We start from the raw sequence: 17,445 nt of genomic DNA, 5'->3' as shown, positions 1-17,445 counted from the left end.
TCTTGGAGTTAGAACTTCCAAACCTAGACATGGCTGAAAAGAACCAACATCTGAGATAGGGGACAGGTTGCAGCAAACACCAGCAAATTTCTTCAGCCAGTAACCAGCAACCTTGTTGGGAAAGAAATTAGCAAACTATAGTCTGTTCTTAATTCTAAAGAGTTTCTTTACTTGAATGGTGTTGTGAATCCTGAAGCAATCACTGAAAACTTAGCACCAATGGATCCTCAATTGAACACAAAGGAAGAATGGCTGTCAGAGTCAAGGATAAATATTGATTCCTGAAACAAAGAGCATTACACATTGAGAAAAAAAGTATGTATATGCATGGCTGTGTGGATGAGTCCTTGCATACATACAAGTATGCATTTTAGGCCCCCCAGGGGCTTCTCAATGGGTTAGGGGCAGCATTTGATTTACACAGCTACAACTTTCTTAGAAAATCCATGTCTATGTTTTTTTTTTCTGTTGTTTGTTTGTTTAGGCTACATGGCACACGACAATGAAGAGAGAGAGAGAGAGAGAGAGAGAGAGAGAGAGAGAGAGAGAGAAGTGAAAATGAAGAGACAAAGAAATATAGAGAAAATGAAAATTGGGTTCTCTCTATAAAAGTTGACCAGAGACAGAAGGTCTCCACAGAAGCTGGGGTTCAAGGTTGATTGAGACCCCAGGTCAGCCTGGCCAGCAGCCTCCTCAGCTCCCCATGGCCCTCCTGCGTCCTCTACTGACCGCCATGGTGCTGTGCAGCTGGGGGCCTGTTGGATCTCTGAGCTGTCACCTCAGAACTCCCTGCTGCTCAGCAGGAAGACCTTTGAAGTGCTGGAGCAAATGAGGAGAGTCTCCCCTGTGTTGTGTCTGAGGGACAGAAGGGACTTCCAGTTCCCCCGGGAGATGGTGGATGTCAGCCAGTTGCAGAGGGCCCGGGCTGCGTCTGTCCTGCAGATGCTGCTGCAGCAGATGTTCAGGCTCTTCCACACAGAGCGCGCCTCTGTGGCCTGGAGCCCCGCCCTCCTCCAGGACCTGCGCTCTGAACTCCAGCAGCAACTGCAGAACCTCAGCACCTGTTCCATCCAAGCTTCGCTCCTAGACACTGAGGGCCCAGCACTGGCCTTGAGGAGGTACTTCAGAAGGATCGCCCTCTACTTGGAAGAGAAACAATACAGCGACTGCGCCTGGGAAATTGTCAGACAAGAGATCACAAGAGCCTACTCTTGATGGGGAACATCACAAGAAAGATGCACAAAAAGGGCTTCATGTTCTGTGATTCTTCCTGACTATTCTGCCAGATCAATCGTGCACAGTATCACTGGTCATTTCAACAAGACTCTTATTTTGGCTTAGTAACATTTTGTTGAGTGATGTTCAGCATTTCTCCAATAATATAAAGTACATTTATTATAGAAATATTCACCGCTAAAAAGAATATTTCTTTCCACTGTATTTATTTGACAAATAATGACTTGTGTATCTTTGCTCTTTATTCAATTCAATAAAGCATTACTCTATTATAGTCATTGCACATTTTATTCACTTTAATTCTGTCACCAAAATTGTCACAATCCATCATGACTGGGGGAAGTACAATGGCAGGAGACTGGGCCAACAAACTGGGGTTTGGGGTGCTGGGGGACCCAAAGAAATTCCTGCTGTCTGATCCCCTGCCCTCAGCACCCCACATGCACCCCCACAGCACCTTCCTGTCTTGGGTGGAGTTCCCACAGGGCCCTTGCTTTTCTCTCCCTTCTCCTTCCTGTCCACTCACACTGAGTCGCTTTCTGTTTTGTGGAGGTTTCCGAGCATCCCGAAAGAGCACAAGACTGCAAGGAAAAAGAAGTTCAACAACATGCCTAGATTTTGCAGAAACTTCTGATGGGGAGATCTCTGTGCTCTGTGCAGTGCTCTGACCATGCAGAAATCCCACCGCCCCACAGGGTCTGCTCTTCATGATTCAGAGGAATTATTTTTGGGATCATGACACTAAATGATTATGGTTACACCTGAATAAGATACCCATTTTCTTATATGTTCATAATGATAGGTACCGTGATTATCAGTGGCTCCTTGAAAATATGACAATTAAAGAAAATCATAATAATAATTCTTGGAAAAGTTTTTGAGAAGAAGGAATCATAGTCTCTTTCTCTGTGTCTCTGTGTCTCTCTGTCTATCTGTCTCTCTCTCTCCCTTTCAGGTGAGTCTGGCTTTACATTCAGTCAGGAAATGGCATCTTGAAGAAATAAATGGCAGCCATGCTAGTGTCCTATACTGAAGTAAAATGGATGCTGGGAATTTTCTTGCTGTTTCTGCTGCCTGGCATCATTTTCTATTTCTTCTTTATAGTCCTAGATTGAGTACTTTACTATGGTGTTGTGACAACCACTTCCTCTTCTCAAGGCCCCCAAACTCTCCTCATTCATTGTACATAAAACTAATTTCCATAGTCTCTGATTTCTCTTCCTCTGTGGTTTCTGGCTGCTCAGTTTCCTCATATGAACTGGTCAGTTATGAAAGCAGTGATGATATTGATGAAGATGCATAGTCCTCATAAACTGAATCAACTAAAACTCCTCTGAACAACTACTAAAAGATAATTTTATAAAATGGCACGTTTTTTAAAAAAATTTAAGCTAAACGTTCTTGGTTTGTCAGAAACTACTGTAACATTCTGAGGAACGTTTTGGGGACAAGCTAATGTCCCTGTGACAGTCATGTCAGAGGCACCTCAGCTAAAAGGAAACAGAAATCATGATAGCCTGGGGCTAAAAGATTGACATGGAAAGAGCGCCACCTGCTGCCAATTTTGGAGCAGTGGAGCCTGCTTGGCTTTCATGGAAGGTTTCTAATGACAAGAAAGACTTGTTTAGCCTTATTGACTTAACTTTCTCAGTTGAAAAGAGGACAATGGCGGTAAGGTCTCCTGTGTTTTTTTTCCCCTCTGAATCAAAACCTGTTAATTGTGTGTGAATTGTAAGGGTTCTTTTTTAACAGCCTGGGAAAGTGAATCTTGAGACTGAGGATGAAAGATTCTTTAAAGAAACCAAGCAAAGGTTCATATATTTTATTGTAACTTTAAATTCATGATAAGTGAAGCAAACTGATTTTTATCTAATGCCATCCTTAACTTTTATGTTTCTGACTCTAGGTAAACAATATTGTTAGTAAAACAAAAGTTCTGTTAACCCTTTTTCCTGGTAAATTAGTAAAGCTGTGTGTATTGTTAAAAAAAAAAAAAAAGAAAGAAAAGAAACCAAGCAAAGAATTAGACCAAACACTAATACCTTGGTTTCTATGGGAAACACCACAGATGCCCTAAATGCAGTCCTCATGCCCTGCTTCCATGTGAAGGAAGCAGCAGGGCGTTGAGCGTCAAGTGTGGCATCTCAGAGCCCCATCCCCCAGTGTGGTTCCTTTGCAGCTCTGTGCTGCTGCCTGCTCTGTGGTCAGAGGAGAGGCTCTGTGTGAGTATGTGAGTATTTGTGGCTGCATTATGTGGGCAGATATACCACAATCTCTGCAATGGTCTACAGATTATTCCAGATTTGCAAAACCAAAAAGAGATCCATTGATGCTTGACAAACTGTAAAGACTGAGACAACGATGTAGGCAAAATCCTGTCTTGAGGCTAACCACTGACAGAAACATAGGCAACCAAGCATGGGTCTTAGGTTGACATTAGGGCTAGTTCAGTTTCCTTGTGGTAAGGACTTCTATAAATGTGACTCAGGCATGGTTCTTTCTGTGTTTCAGAAGGAGCCATTTTTCTGACTCCATTCACTTCATCTCTTGCCTATCATCTTGTATGGTGGGAGCGCCTACTGACAAAGTAGCTACATTGAATCTTCCTAATTTATAAATCAATATTTAGGTGCAGTGCCATTTCTGCTCTTGTACTTTAATAAGAATTTAGTTAATATTTTTCTCACAAACCACAATTTTGCAATTTTATAAGCCATAAAATAGCACTTAGCAACTCTATATTATTTCTCTACTATGATTATAAGATGCAAAATTGGAAATTTTCTCTATTTACATTCAAAATTTGAGTATGTGAGGAGTACTGACTCTGATAGCTAGGGCTGTGGATCACTACAGGAAACCAAGGCAATAGTAATTCTCTTGGATCAAGAGCAAAGCACCTTCTAGAATCTATTATTTAGGCAGCCAAAGAAGGAACATCATCCCTCGTCAAAGAATCGAGATGTCTTCAGGGGTGGACAGTCTGTTCTCAGAGAGTGAGGCCAGTAGAGTATGGAGCAAGTACACTGTGTCCCTCTAGATCAGAGAGGGTTATTGGATAGAACAACCATCTTGCAAGTGACCTGAAAGCTGAGAAAATGACATATCTTGGAGTGAGAATCTCCATACTCATATACATCTGAAAACAGGCAACATTCAGACTAGGGTGATGATTACAGCTTAAAAACCTCAGTAAGAAAATGATCGACAGAAATGGTGATGTCTACATTAATCCTGGGATCTGGTAAAGTACAACAACATGGACCTAAATAAAGGCATTTGGTAGTAGAGAAACACTGTTTACCAGTAGTCATCAGTATACAATGGTAACACAAAAGGAAGCCAATGCCATTCTTAGTGATAAAGAGTTTATTTGCCATAAATGGTCTAGTCAATTCCTTGTCAATTGTAGAAACACTCAACGCATAAATGTCTCAGTTGACCTTTAATTCTAGAGAACTTACCATTACAGGTAAGGAGGCTGGGTGAAAATCAATTTCAGGATCAAAGAATATAATTAAGTTTCAGGATCAAAGAATATTACTTATATAGGACAAAATACATATGTGCTTTGGGATAAAAAATGATGTACGTACGTGCATTTCCTCTATAGGTGCTTCTTGTTGGATTGATTAGCACTCATTTGGATCATCACCTCTGAAATTTCTTTGGAAAATGCACCCTACACTGCAAAATAAATAACATTCTTACCATTAGGTCATTCAGAGAACATGCAAAAGAAAAAAAGGAAAGAATGCATATAAAGTAATGTTGATTAAAAACATGTTTCCAATACAAAAGCCATGTATAGACAGAAAGTACTCACAGAACCTTGGGTTCAGGATTCACCAGGCCCCAACACAGCCAGGCCCACAGCCCCTTGTGCTCCCCATGGCCCTCCTGCGCCCTCTACTGACCGCCCTGGCGCTGTGCAGCTGCGGGCCTGTTGAATCTCTGGGCTGTCACCTGCCTCAGAACTCTGCTGCTCAGCAGGAAGACCTTGGAAGTACTGGAGCAAATGAGGAAAGTCTCCCCTGTGTTGTGTCTGAGGGACTGGAGGGACTTCCAGTTCCCCCGGGATATGGTGGATGTCAGCCAGGTGCAGAAGGCCCGGGCTGCATCTGTCCTGCTCTGCTCTGCTGCCTGGAGCCCCAAACTCCTCAGTGAAGCCCGCATTGCATTCCCCAGCAACTGGAGGACCAGGGGCCTGCGTGATGCAGATGAGGAACTGAGACTGTCCTGCAGTCTAAACGCACAGCCCTGGCTTGGAGCAGGTACTCAAGAAGAGCCCCTCTTCCTGGAGCTGAGGAGGCACAGTGACCGACCACGCTTGGGATGTTCAGAGAGGAGATGGTGGGAGCGCCTGCTGATGAGGAAACTTCACCAGGAAGGTTCCTAAGAAAGGACGGGGGCTTCCAGTCATCCTGGCTGCCACATCTTACCCAGCACACGTATCACCGCTCAACTCAAAGACTTGTTGCTCTGTTGGTTCATTGTATTGGTCAAATTCAGCATGCTTTAAAAATATTTAAGAGGGCTGGCCTAGTGGCAAGAGTGCTTGCCTCCTATACATGAGGCCCTGGGTTCGATTACCCAGCACCATATACAGAAAATGGCCAGAAGCGGCACGGTGGCTCAAGTGGCAGAGTGCTAGCCTTGAGCAAGAAGAAGCCAGGGACAGTGCTCAGGCCCTGAGTCCAAGCCCAGGACTGGCCAAAAAAAAAAAAAAAAAAAAAAAAAAACAAAACAAAATAAAAATATTTAAGATATGTATACTAAAAGCATTCATCTTGATGGCATTACAGATTTAAATTACTTTTATACCTACTTCCACGTGTTGAATTTGCATTCTGGTTTAATTAAGTTAATTTCTTAGTGTATTAAAGTATTATGAAAGGTTTTATTGTTACAGATAATGAAATTGATTCATTACTTTTGTACAAATTCAGTGTAATAAAAGATTTTACTATGTTAACAAAGTCCACAATAAAAGACTTACAATATTACCTATTACTCAGAATAAGATACTGATATCCCATTATGGTTGACTGCAGGTAGATGTGGTGAAAACCATCCACCCTCTGCAAATCCCAGTTTTTTTCTTTAATTCAATGGGTTCAAAATAGTAACAGAGTTTTCAATAGGAAAAGAAGCAATGCATGTTAAGGTGCTTAGCAGAATATTTTCATGGGAGTAAGGTCCCAATATGGTAGGCCATGTAGCCATTTTCCTTTACTATATGTGACACTATTGTTTGTCTTTGTCTAAAATGGTATGGAGTGTGTTTTCTACCTCTCCTTAACTGATCTCCAAAAGCATTAGTCTAAGAAATCAGAATGATTATAGAAATACTGAAACTTGGAATTATTTCCTTTAAAAATATGTCCTATATACATTCAGTCAAACAATGGAGGCTTGTATAAAGATATAGAATTGTCAGGAAACACCTGGATGAACTAGCAAAAGACCCATGGTGCTTTGTTAATGACTCTGTCTTCTTGCACTAAAATCATTTCAGTTTAGTTCACATTTCCTTAGAATGTAGATGAAGTTTCATTATACTCTGTTGCTTTATAAAACTTCAACACTTCACCATTTGTGATCATTGACTTAATTTTTTAAAATACTAGTCTTTTATTGTCAGGATGTAATTGCTAGGCATGCATTACCCCCCTTGAGCTCAACTTCCTTCCTGCACAGGTCTGGTCTCAGATCCTCCAGATTTCCACCTGCTGAGACCTGAGAAGATTGCCACAGGCGGCCCTGCTTGGCTGTTCTCTGCCATTTTTGCTTCAGCAATCACTTTCTTTCTTTCACTTTCATGACACTTGGAATTACAGTTTTGTTTTAGCCCACAAACAGCTATTGTCTTTGCTTTCTAAGAAACTGTAAAAGAGAAAGAATAAGGCAGATGCAATGGAAATTTTGACAAAGAACCATACTATCCTAGTCCCTTTCTTTGTTTTGCTCTATGGCAATTATATCACTATGAAACTGAATGCAGTGACATGACAGGTGGACAAATTTGGACCATTTAACCACCACCACATTAGAAGGTACAGAACTAAACTTAAAAATTGGAAACCACCGAAATAGTGAGTGATATTTCTTGTTGAAATAGCTCTGGTGCCGGGAAGTTATCAGAAGGAAATTCTAAAAGTTGCTTTCCAGATTTAATGGTCTCCAAGCAGAAGTGAGCAAGTAGAAAAGGTCATGTATATGGCTCTCTAAGGAAGTTCATTTGTTCCTGAATCCAAAAAGGAACTTGTACTCAGAGGATTTACTATCTGAAAAATAGACTTGAAATCAAACTCAGAGCATTTTATAATATTGAATACATTCTGTGAGTTTACCCAAATAGTTAGAGAAAACAAATTCCATTTTCTTTTCTTTTGTTCTTGTCAGTCTCATGACTTGAACTCCGGGCTTAGATGCTGTCCTTGAGCTTTTGTGCTCAAAGCTAGATCTCTACCATTTTAAGCCACAGCTTTACTTCTGGTTTTCTGGTGGTTAATTAGAGGGTCTCAGTAGACATTCCTGCCTAGGCTGGCTCTGAACCATGATCCTCAGATCTCAGCCTCCTGAGTAGCTAGGATTACAGTCATGAGACACCAGCACCTGGCATCTATCTTCTTAATTAATATCATTTATAATTGCATCGATCCATTTACATTCTTATAAGCTGATTTCAGGATCTACAGTATGAAATTTAATTTTCTTAGGAAGGGTTCTTGAAGTCATTATTTGTCAAAGACTTTTTCTTTGACATTGATAAGACTTATTGCAAAAAAAATTAATCACTCATGACATCATTCCTATCAGTGCTCATTGATAGATTTCCGGGTCAGATGACATGTTGGCTGTCTCATTCAGTGGAGGCCAGCCCTATTTGAAAGATCCTAGAACTGTCTAATTTGGGCTTTGTCTTCTTTAACAGAAAGCCACAAGTATGTCTGTGGTATTTGAGCCCATGCTTCTATATTCCATAGTTAAAAATTGTGACTCAGGTAAGGATAAATTTGCAGGCTCCCATGTAAAGAAAAAATAATTTCCACCCATATTTAATTGGTCTGGATTTATTGACACCAAGCTGTGAAGATGTGGAAAAGGAAAGTCAGCTGAGTGCTTGTGGGCAGGGAAAATAGCTTCTTTCAATGGGATAACTCTTCACATTTTGCTCTAATGTTGTGTGTGTGTGTGTGTGTGAGAGAGAGAGAGAGAGAGTGTGAGTGTATATGTGTTTATGTCCACCTGAGGGTGGTTATGCTTTGATGTATATTTCCCAGTTATGAAGGTCTTATTGGGTGCAAAGATGGGAGGGTACCAACCCTCACTGTATGCCCCTCCAGCCCAAAGACGAATATTCTGACAATTAATGATTTGACTGAACATGAAAACCAGTGTGGAAATAAGAACCCAGTTTTCCATTGCTTGTCACCCTCCATCCCCAGTTCTGAATCTTTAGCCTACAGCTAGATCGGCAGAATTCTGTCTGCCTGGTGCTGACCACAGCTGAAGAATATCACTCCCCCAATGATCATTGAGCTTCTGTAAATCAGCTTGCTTGCTTGCTAAACCATCATCTGCCTGTGGTTCTGGCCTTTATAAATGCTGCCCCAGTGGAGGTCGCTGCTATCTAAGTGTTGTAAGGCCAGGGCAGTCTCCAGCTGTATAATAAAGGCTCATTTGTCAACTTTGACCATGCCTCCGTGGATTTTTCCACTCTGAGGTTATTACAGTATTTTGTGTAATATGTTACATTTAAAGAAAGCATACTAAACATATTCACATGAGTTTTCAATACATCAGTTGCATGAAATCTAGCTATAACGAGAAATCTATTTATAATGAGAAAATAAAGCCAGACACCTATTGCACATGCCTCAAATCCTAGCTGCTCAAAAGGCTAAGATCTGAGGATCATGGTTCAAAGTTAGCCTAGGCAGGAAATTCAGTGAGATTCTAACCCCCAAAAGTTTCAAATGTTACTTTGGCTCCAATGGTAGAGAAGTAACCTTGAGTAAAAAAGCTCAGCACCAGCACTCAGGGCAAGAGTTCAAGCCTCAAGACTGAGTCAAAAACAAAAAGAGGAAACTGTACATAGAAATAACCTGTGCTTCCCCAGATCTTCCTTCATCTTTTTCCTCCAATTCACAGTCACCAATGTCTACTCCACCCCTCCACTCTGCATGGGAGAGTCCAAGGCCAGTGTGCTTCAGGTTCCTTGCATCTCACACAGGAAGTTTTTCTGTGAGAGCCAGAGTGAGGTGCTGCACAAAATTAACTGCTTTGAAACACTGCTTTCAGCTTCTTCAGTTTTTTTCTTTCTTAGGCTTGATTCTGGGCCTGGTTACTCTTCCTGAGCTTTTCTGCTTCAAGGCTAGCACTCTACCACTTAGGGCACAGGGCCCCTTAAGGCTTATCCTGAGTAGCTTATTGGAAATATAAATCCCATAAATTTTCCTGCCTGGCAGGCTTTGAACTAGGATCCACAGGTTTCACTGTCTTGGTTAGCTAGGATTACAGGTGTGAGCCCCCAGCCCCCAGCAGAGCCTTCAAATTTTATGCATTTTTAATTTCCTATTTTTGGAAAAAATAAGATCATTTTCTCCTTTGTCCTATCCTCCCCTCATTCCTCTTACTTCCTTTCTTTCCTTTCTTTCTGTCTTCCTACTTCCAGGCTTCCCTCTCCCTGCCTTCCTCTCTGCCTTCTTCCCTGACTCACTCCTTCCCTCCCTCCCTCCCTCTCTCCCTCTCCTTTTCCTCTCTCTCTCTCTCTCTTTCTCTCTCTCTCTGTGTCTTTCTCACTGACTCTCTGTATGTCTGTCTCTCTTTCTGTGGGTACTAGAAATGTGGGTACTAGAAATTAATCCTAGGGCCTTGGAAATGTCTAGCAAGTGCTAGTATAAGATCTGGATTTCATTAGGCTTTTTTGGCTTTTTTTTTAATTGTTATTGAGTATTCTTTTGCTGTTTTGTTTTTATTTTTGCCAGTTCTGGAGCTTGAACTCAGGGCTTGAGCACTGTCCCTGGCTTCTTTTTGCTCATGGCTAGCACTCAGCCACTTGAGCCACAGCGCCACTTCTGGCCGTTTTCTGTATATGTGGTGCTGGGGAATTGAACCCAGGGCCTCATGTATACGAGGCAGGCACTCTTGCCACTAGGCCATATTCCCAGCCCTGCTGTTTTGTTTTTAGATAGCATCAAGTACTAACTTTTCTCTGGCTGGCCTCACACTCAGAATTGTTTGGCCTCTTGCTTACATTCTCTGTTATCTTGAGGTTAGAACTAATAAAATAAAAATGATTACAGAGAGTATATTAATCTCATTGGTGTATTTGGTTTCCAGTGTGTCCTACTCCAACCAATATTTCTTTGAAGCTCTTCGTAACTGAGGGGGGAAAAAAAGCCTAAAGAAGTGTGAGGAAGATGAGAGAGTGAGAAGTAGAAAGTGACTTTCTTTGGTGCAAAGATTATGTTTGTGTCTGGGTATATTAGCTTCATGTGTAATGCAGGTATTTGGGAGCCTAGGATGGAGAAAATTGCAGTTGGAGGTTAATTTGTGCGTAAAGTTAATGAGAAGTCATTTTAACCAGCGTGCCAGGCATGGAAGCATCTGCAGAAGAAGGTATCAATTAGAAATTGTCTTAAGTAGGGGTGCTGGAGGTTCCAATATGTGAATGCCCTCCCCTTCCTTTCCACTCTCTTAAGTTATGCTTTCATACTTCCACAGAGAGTGGCATTTTCCAAGCATTTTCTAAATGCAGAGGCTTCCCTACCTAGGCTCCCAGTATTTTCAGTTTTTATTTTTTAATTGAACCCCTGACTAAAATTCAACAACACTCAAATGAGGTAATATATTAGTATACTCTATATATTTGAATAATACTTAAAAAGTGTGCAAATTTTAATTTTTCATTGAATGTATCTTACAATTGATCATAAAGCACTTTAAAGTAACAGTTCAATTTAAGAGATTGTCAGAGTACCAGTCACGCATACTTGACTAAGAGATTAGTGGGATGACAGTTTAAGGCCAGTGAGTAGAGAAATGTTGTCCACACTCCATATCAAATTATGAATCATTATTCTTCATTAACTTCCGTTCTTTCTGCCTTTCTTCGTATACCACGCGTGGTACTGTTCAAAATCTTACTTTGAGAATTGTGTAAAATAGGTCCTAATGTGACCTCGCATTTTTGATTTATACAAGATATTTTCATAATCATTGTCCATAACTTTAGGATTGTTTTAGAAAGCATGTAATGTTGTAATATTCAGAGCATCAGGAAAACTGGCTGCTGAACTTCAAAGATGATCTGAGATCCAGTCTCACATGCTTCAGTATGTGATTAGTAGGATTGTGGCTTGAGGCCAGACATTAGAGAAATGTTCAGGAAACTCCAGTGGCATTAGGAGTCATATTCTGCATGGACTTATCATATCTCATGTGATATTTTCATAAAGCTATTCTCATTGAGTATTGAATAAAAGTTTTTTAATTGGGCATCCTGATTTTATCTTATACAACAATTTGTACTCTCATTGTCCACAATTTTATGACTCTTCTAGAAATCATGACATGAAAGAGTTCCAGTCATTCATACTTGCCCAGAAGATAAGTAGGATTATGGTTTGAGTCCAGAGGATACAGGACTGTTCATGATACTCCAATCAAACTATGCATCATTATTCTGGATGGACTTACAATCCTTTCTGCTCTTTGTGATAAATCATATGGTACTCCAAGAAGTTACTACCTTCAAGTAGTATATCAGAAATGTTGTAATCTAGTTTCTGAGTTGTCTTACACAAGAGATGTGCATTCACTGTCCATCATTTTAGGTTAGTTTTGGCAACCATGTACATTGTAATAGCAATAACATCAAGAAATTTGCCTGTTGAATTTGAATTTGAGTTCCAGTCTTGAATATTTGACCATGAGATTAATAGACTATGGTTTGAGACCAGACATTACAGAAATGGTGATGACACTCCAAGTCAGACTATGAATCATATCCTAGATAGACTTGAAAGTCTTTTTGCTGCTTGTCATATGTCATGAGGTACTTTCCAGCAATTAATTTCCTTGAGGATTACATCAGAAATGTAATCTAGGTCCTCATTTGTTTTATACAAAGAAAGATTTGGGGGCTGGGGATATAGCCTAGTGGCAAGAGTGCCTGCCTCGGATACACGAGGCCCTAGGTTCGATTCCCCAGCACCACATATACAGAAAACGGCCAGAAGCGGCGCTGTGGCTCAAGTGGCAGAGTGCTAGCCTTGAGCGGGAAGAAGCCAGGGATAGTGCTCAGGCCCTGAGTCCAAGGCCCAGGACTGGCCAAAAAAAAAAAAAAAAAAAAAAAAGAAAGATTTGCTCTCACCACCCATCATTTTAGAATAGTTGTAGAAAACCTGTCATGTTTTAATAGTTGTAACACCAGGAAATATGGCTGGTGAATTTGAAAGATTCTCCCTATTCCAGTCGTGCATAATGAATGTGAGATTAGTAGGACTGTGGTTTGAGTCCTGACAGAAATGTTCATGACACTCCAAATCAAACTATGATTCATTACTGTGGATTGACCTGAAATTGGTTTTTTAAAAAATTATTTATTGTTAAAGTTATATAAAAAAGGGTTACAGTTTCTTTCATATGTAAGGCAGTGAGTGCATTTCATATCCAACTTACTACCTCCTCCCTCTTTTTCTCCCACCTTCCCCCTTCACAAATCCCTCACCTGATTTCCATGAGTTGTACAGTTGTTTTACACCCTATATTTTTGTAAGTATTGCTGTTGCCTTGGTTCATCTTTTATCCTCTGTATCTCCATTTTAATGTTCCCCTTCCATATCCTTCCCTAGTTCCAATAAACGTATGTAGAATACCCATGGTACCACGATCCAGTAACAGTGACATCAGGGGTAAAGCCGTGGGGGAGAAAGACAAAAGAAAATGGCATAATTTCACATGGTAGGTTGAAAATAACAAGGACAATGATAGACCACTTATTTCCATAACTTGGAGTTTATCATACTTAGTGGAGTGCACCAAAACCAAAGAAACATAGACTCTGTGGTTTCCCTCATTGGGAACAATTAGTACACTTCTAGGATAATCCTAGCAGAAAATCTATAATTCTTTTTGCTTGGTCTTACCTCATGTACTACTTTACTAAAAGTTACTCCCTTTGAGTACTGCATCAGAAATTTTGTAATACGAGTTCCTGGTTTCATGTGGTAGAAGAAATTAGACTCTCGTTGCCCTTGATTTTAAGATAGTTTGAAACCATGTATGTTATAACAGTTATAATACCAGATAATATGGCTGTTGAATAAGAAAGATTCTCTGAGCTTCAGTTGTGCATTCTTGACCTTGTGATTAGTGGGATTATGGCTTGGGACCAGACAGTGTGACTCTTAAGTCATTTCATAGATACTTTATCCTATTTCAATAAACCATATTTTCAACCTCAGGAAGCCATTCTGTTTTTGTTACTTAGGTAGAATTAGAATGAATTAAATAAACCTTGGAGAGAATTGAATTGAACTATATCTTGTAACTAAAGGAAGATAACTACAACATTACTATCAGTAATACAATGACTCCTGAATTGGTGGTTTGGATAAGCTACTTATGCCCTTATCACAGTGGGTTACCTACAGACACTTCATAACACAATTCATTTCTGGTCCAACGTGCTGTGACAAAAACTACCTAAAACTGCCCTTGTCATTGTCCTCCTGTCATGAATATTACAGAATTACGTGGCATCCAAAACAATCTTAAAATCATGGACAATGAGAGTGCAAAGTTCTTTTTTTTTTTTTTTTTTTTTGGCCAGTACTGGGCCTTGGACTCAGGGCCTGAGCACTGTCCCTGGCTTCTTCCCGCTCAAGGCTAGCACTCTGCCACTTGAGCCACAGCGCCGCTTCTGGCCGTTTTCTGTATATGTGGTGCTGGGGAATCGAACCTAGGGCCTCGTGTATCCGAGGCAGGCACTCTTGCCACTAGGCTATATCCCCAGCCCGCAAAGTTCTTTTTTAAATTAGTTTTTTTTAGTTGAGTTTAAGTAACTACATATATTTTACAGTACATATGTTAACCTTCACAATGATTAAAAACCATCCTTCTAGTCTACAAAGCTTACCAACTCCATGAACTTGAACAATAAACCTATTTCTTCCAGATTGGGTGGTGTGTTCATTTCTGTCCTTGTGCTTAGTATCATCTGTTTCGAGAGTGCAAACGTCGTGTCGAAGGCAGACTGGGAGAGTCAGAAGGAACTTCATTCCACAACACTCAAAAGGAGCAACTTTGAGCACAGAACAATATGACGTATGGCCAGGAGGGCGAAAACGGTAGAACAATCCAGAACAGACAGCAAGAGAGCACAGCTGTGTGGCCAGTGCTCCATCTGCACCTTATAAAACCCCGCGTGCCCAGAGCGCCGCGATCCCCGGGAACCTTGGGTCAACCTGGGACGAAGAGTCACAAAGAAAAGCGGGTTCGATCCTCTTCCCCCGCCGCGCGCCTCCCAGAGCCGAGGTCCCAGAGACACCCGCGGGCTCCGCGAGGACACCTGTGAGCCCCGGCTATCCCGAGGAGCGCGCCTCTCCGCGTCCTCCGCTCCTCCGTGCGCTCTGCCCCGGCCAGGGGCGCCGCGTCGCCCCGCATCCCTACCTGTGCCCCGCGATCCAAAGCCTTAAAATAAAATAACGCCACACCACACCACACCTACAACGTGTGTGTCTAAAACCCAGTGTGCAAACACCGCGGACAGCGGTGGACCGGACAGCTTCAGGCCCGTGCCGCCGGCGCCCCGCGCGCCCGGCTCCGCGCGCCTCCACAGACTGCCCCGCTGTGAAAACGGAGCTGCCAACTGCACTATTAAAGCACAACTCCCAGCCAGACCTCCGGCAGCCCCGCCCACCACCAGGCCGCACCTCCCGCCACGCCCACCGCCCCAGCGCGCCCCCTGCTGGACATCGAACCCCATCTCTGTGCTCGCGCCCCTGGCTCCGCGCGCCTCAGGAACAGCGCACAGCCTGCCCGGCTGTGAAAACGGAGCTGCTAACTGCACTATTAAAGCACAACTCCCAGCCAGAGCTCCGGCAGCCCCGCCCACCGCCAGGCCGCACCTCCCGCCACGCCCAACGCCCCAGCGCTCCCCCTCCAGGCCGCACAGAGAACTACCGACCTCGCCATGGTCCACCTCCAGCTCCTCCTGACAACACTGGTGTTCTGCTTGCACCCTGCCTGCTCACCAGGCAGCGCAGTGCCCTGGAGCCCTGACCCAGAGCTCCAGCACATTCTTCAGCTTCTACAACAGCTGCAAATGATCCCCTCTCACCAATGCCTGGATGATAGGGAGAACTTCACGTTTACAATCCAGAAGACAGAAGCCACCAGTGTGAAGAGACTGATGCTCCAGCAGATCTTCAACATCTCCACGAGGGACCACCCACCCGCCCGGGACGGACAGGTCCTGAATGAGTTGCGCTCTAGGCTCCATCAGGGTCTGCAACGACTGGAGATGGCAAGGGAACAAAACGTGTCTTGTCCCAAGGCAGAACTTTCTGTGCGCAACTTTTTCAAAAGTCTCTTGAGTTACCTGCAGAGAAAGCGGTACAGCCCTTATGCCTGGGAGATTGTCAGAGCAGAAATCCACAGGTCCCTTTCTCGCATCAGCCAGTGGTACACAGAAGTCAGCAACTAGAGATCCCACTTAGGTGAATGTCTCTCAAGCAATTTCACTTTATCCTTAGCTGAACGGAATCTCCACTCAAATGTTTCCACGACTTTAAAAGTCCATCTACCACTATTTTTAAAGTGTGATGAAAATTATCCATTATGAGATTACTGAACTTTTTCAGAGGGAAGAAATTTATTATATTCTTTAATAAATAATGTTTTTAAATGTGACTTGTACATAGTTGTTAAATTTTGTTTGAGCATTTTCCATTTCCTAATTTCAAATACATATTGCTATGACAGATTCTCAAGGTACTCCAACGAAAGGCATTTTTCAGATAAGGTGATGTTACTGGGTCTAAAAATTAAAAAAAAAAAAAACTACCACTAATTAGGTAATAGAACAAACTCATCATTCCTGTAGAAGTGCTCCATGAGGAGATTCCTCATCAGTTGACTTGCCAGTTGCTCCATCCTCTATGTCATATGCCAAGAACCTGAACGCCAGATATCTGCTATTTTGGCTTGACATCTTCCACTTGTACATACAAATACTTCTATGGCATTTGATACTATTCTCCTCACTTAGAAATAAGAAAATTGTGTGGTGGATCTTTTGGAATGTGTTAAGGAGCCAAAGAAATATCACTTTTATCCATATTAAAAGGATCTGAATTTATTCCCATATGATATCATGTAGAAGAAATTGAGAGAGAAGTCTATTTAGTTGACACACAAGCAAAGAAGGATGGCTTTCTTAAATGAGCGATTTCTTCATTTTTTTACTATCTGTAGTAAAGACAAGTAAGGGAGAAAAGAAATCTTCTATTTTCTTGTTGCAGAAACATCATTTAAAATTTCCAACAGATGATTTAAACATTAGAGAATGTTATTCATCAATATTCACAGGTTCATTGACTTTTTTTTTTTTTTTTTTTTTGGCCAGTCCTGGGCCTTGGACTCAGGGCCTGAACACTGTCCCTGGCTTCTTCCCGCTCAAGGCTAGCACTCTGCCACTTGAGCCACAGCGCCGCTTCTGGCCGTTTTCTGTATATGTGGTGCTGGGGAATCGAACCTAGGGCCTCGTGTATCCGAGGCAGGCACTCTTGCCACTAGGCTATATCCCCAGCCCGAAACTCGTCATTTCTAACCCACCATTTGCACTTTTTATGTATAAAGCAATAATTTAGTTAATGTATACCAGTAGGGTTCAATACATGTGCATTTTTCAAATTCATCAGTTCCATTAAGTAAAAGAATGTAAGCCAATCAGGATGATAGAGGAAAAAAGATCGTGGTGAAAACAAGTGCTTGGGAAATGCCGCTCTAAACTGAAGCATGAAATCATAAATGAAAATAAAATAGAGAAGTAGAAAGTGAGAGGGGCATTCAGAAAGTGGAACCTTGCCCAGCCCCTACTTGAGCCAAGGGAGCAATCAAGGTCCTCACACTCCGCACAGCCAAAGCTTCAGCATCCGCACCTCAGCCACTCCAGCAGCACCTGCCCCATCCACA

At 42.0% G+C, this 17,445-nt stretch overlaps 1 protein-coding gene across 1 annotated transcript; it reads left to right on the top strand.

The window, feature by feature from the left end:
* Positions 1-703: 703 nt before the first annotated feature.
* Positions 704-1,215, top strand: LOC125355707 (interferon omega-1-like). Its single transcript, XM_048352137.1, is given in 2 exon segments — positions 704-773; positions 776-1,215. Coding segments are annotated over 2 exon segments (510 nt in total).
* Positions 1,216-17,445: the final 16,230 nt, after the last annotated feature.

This window comes from Perognathus longimembris, chromosome 1 (genome assembly GCF_023159225.1).
Source record: "Perognathus longimembris pacificus isolate PPM17 chromosome 1, ASM2315922v1, whole genome shotgun sequence".
NCBI lineage: Eukaryota > Metazoa > Chordata > Mammalia > Rodentia > Heteromyidae > Perognathus > Perognathus longimembris.
Note: the sequence above shows the minus strand (reverse complement) of the source record. Positions and strands in the feature narration are given on the sequence as shown.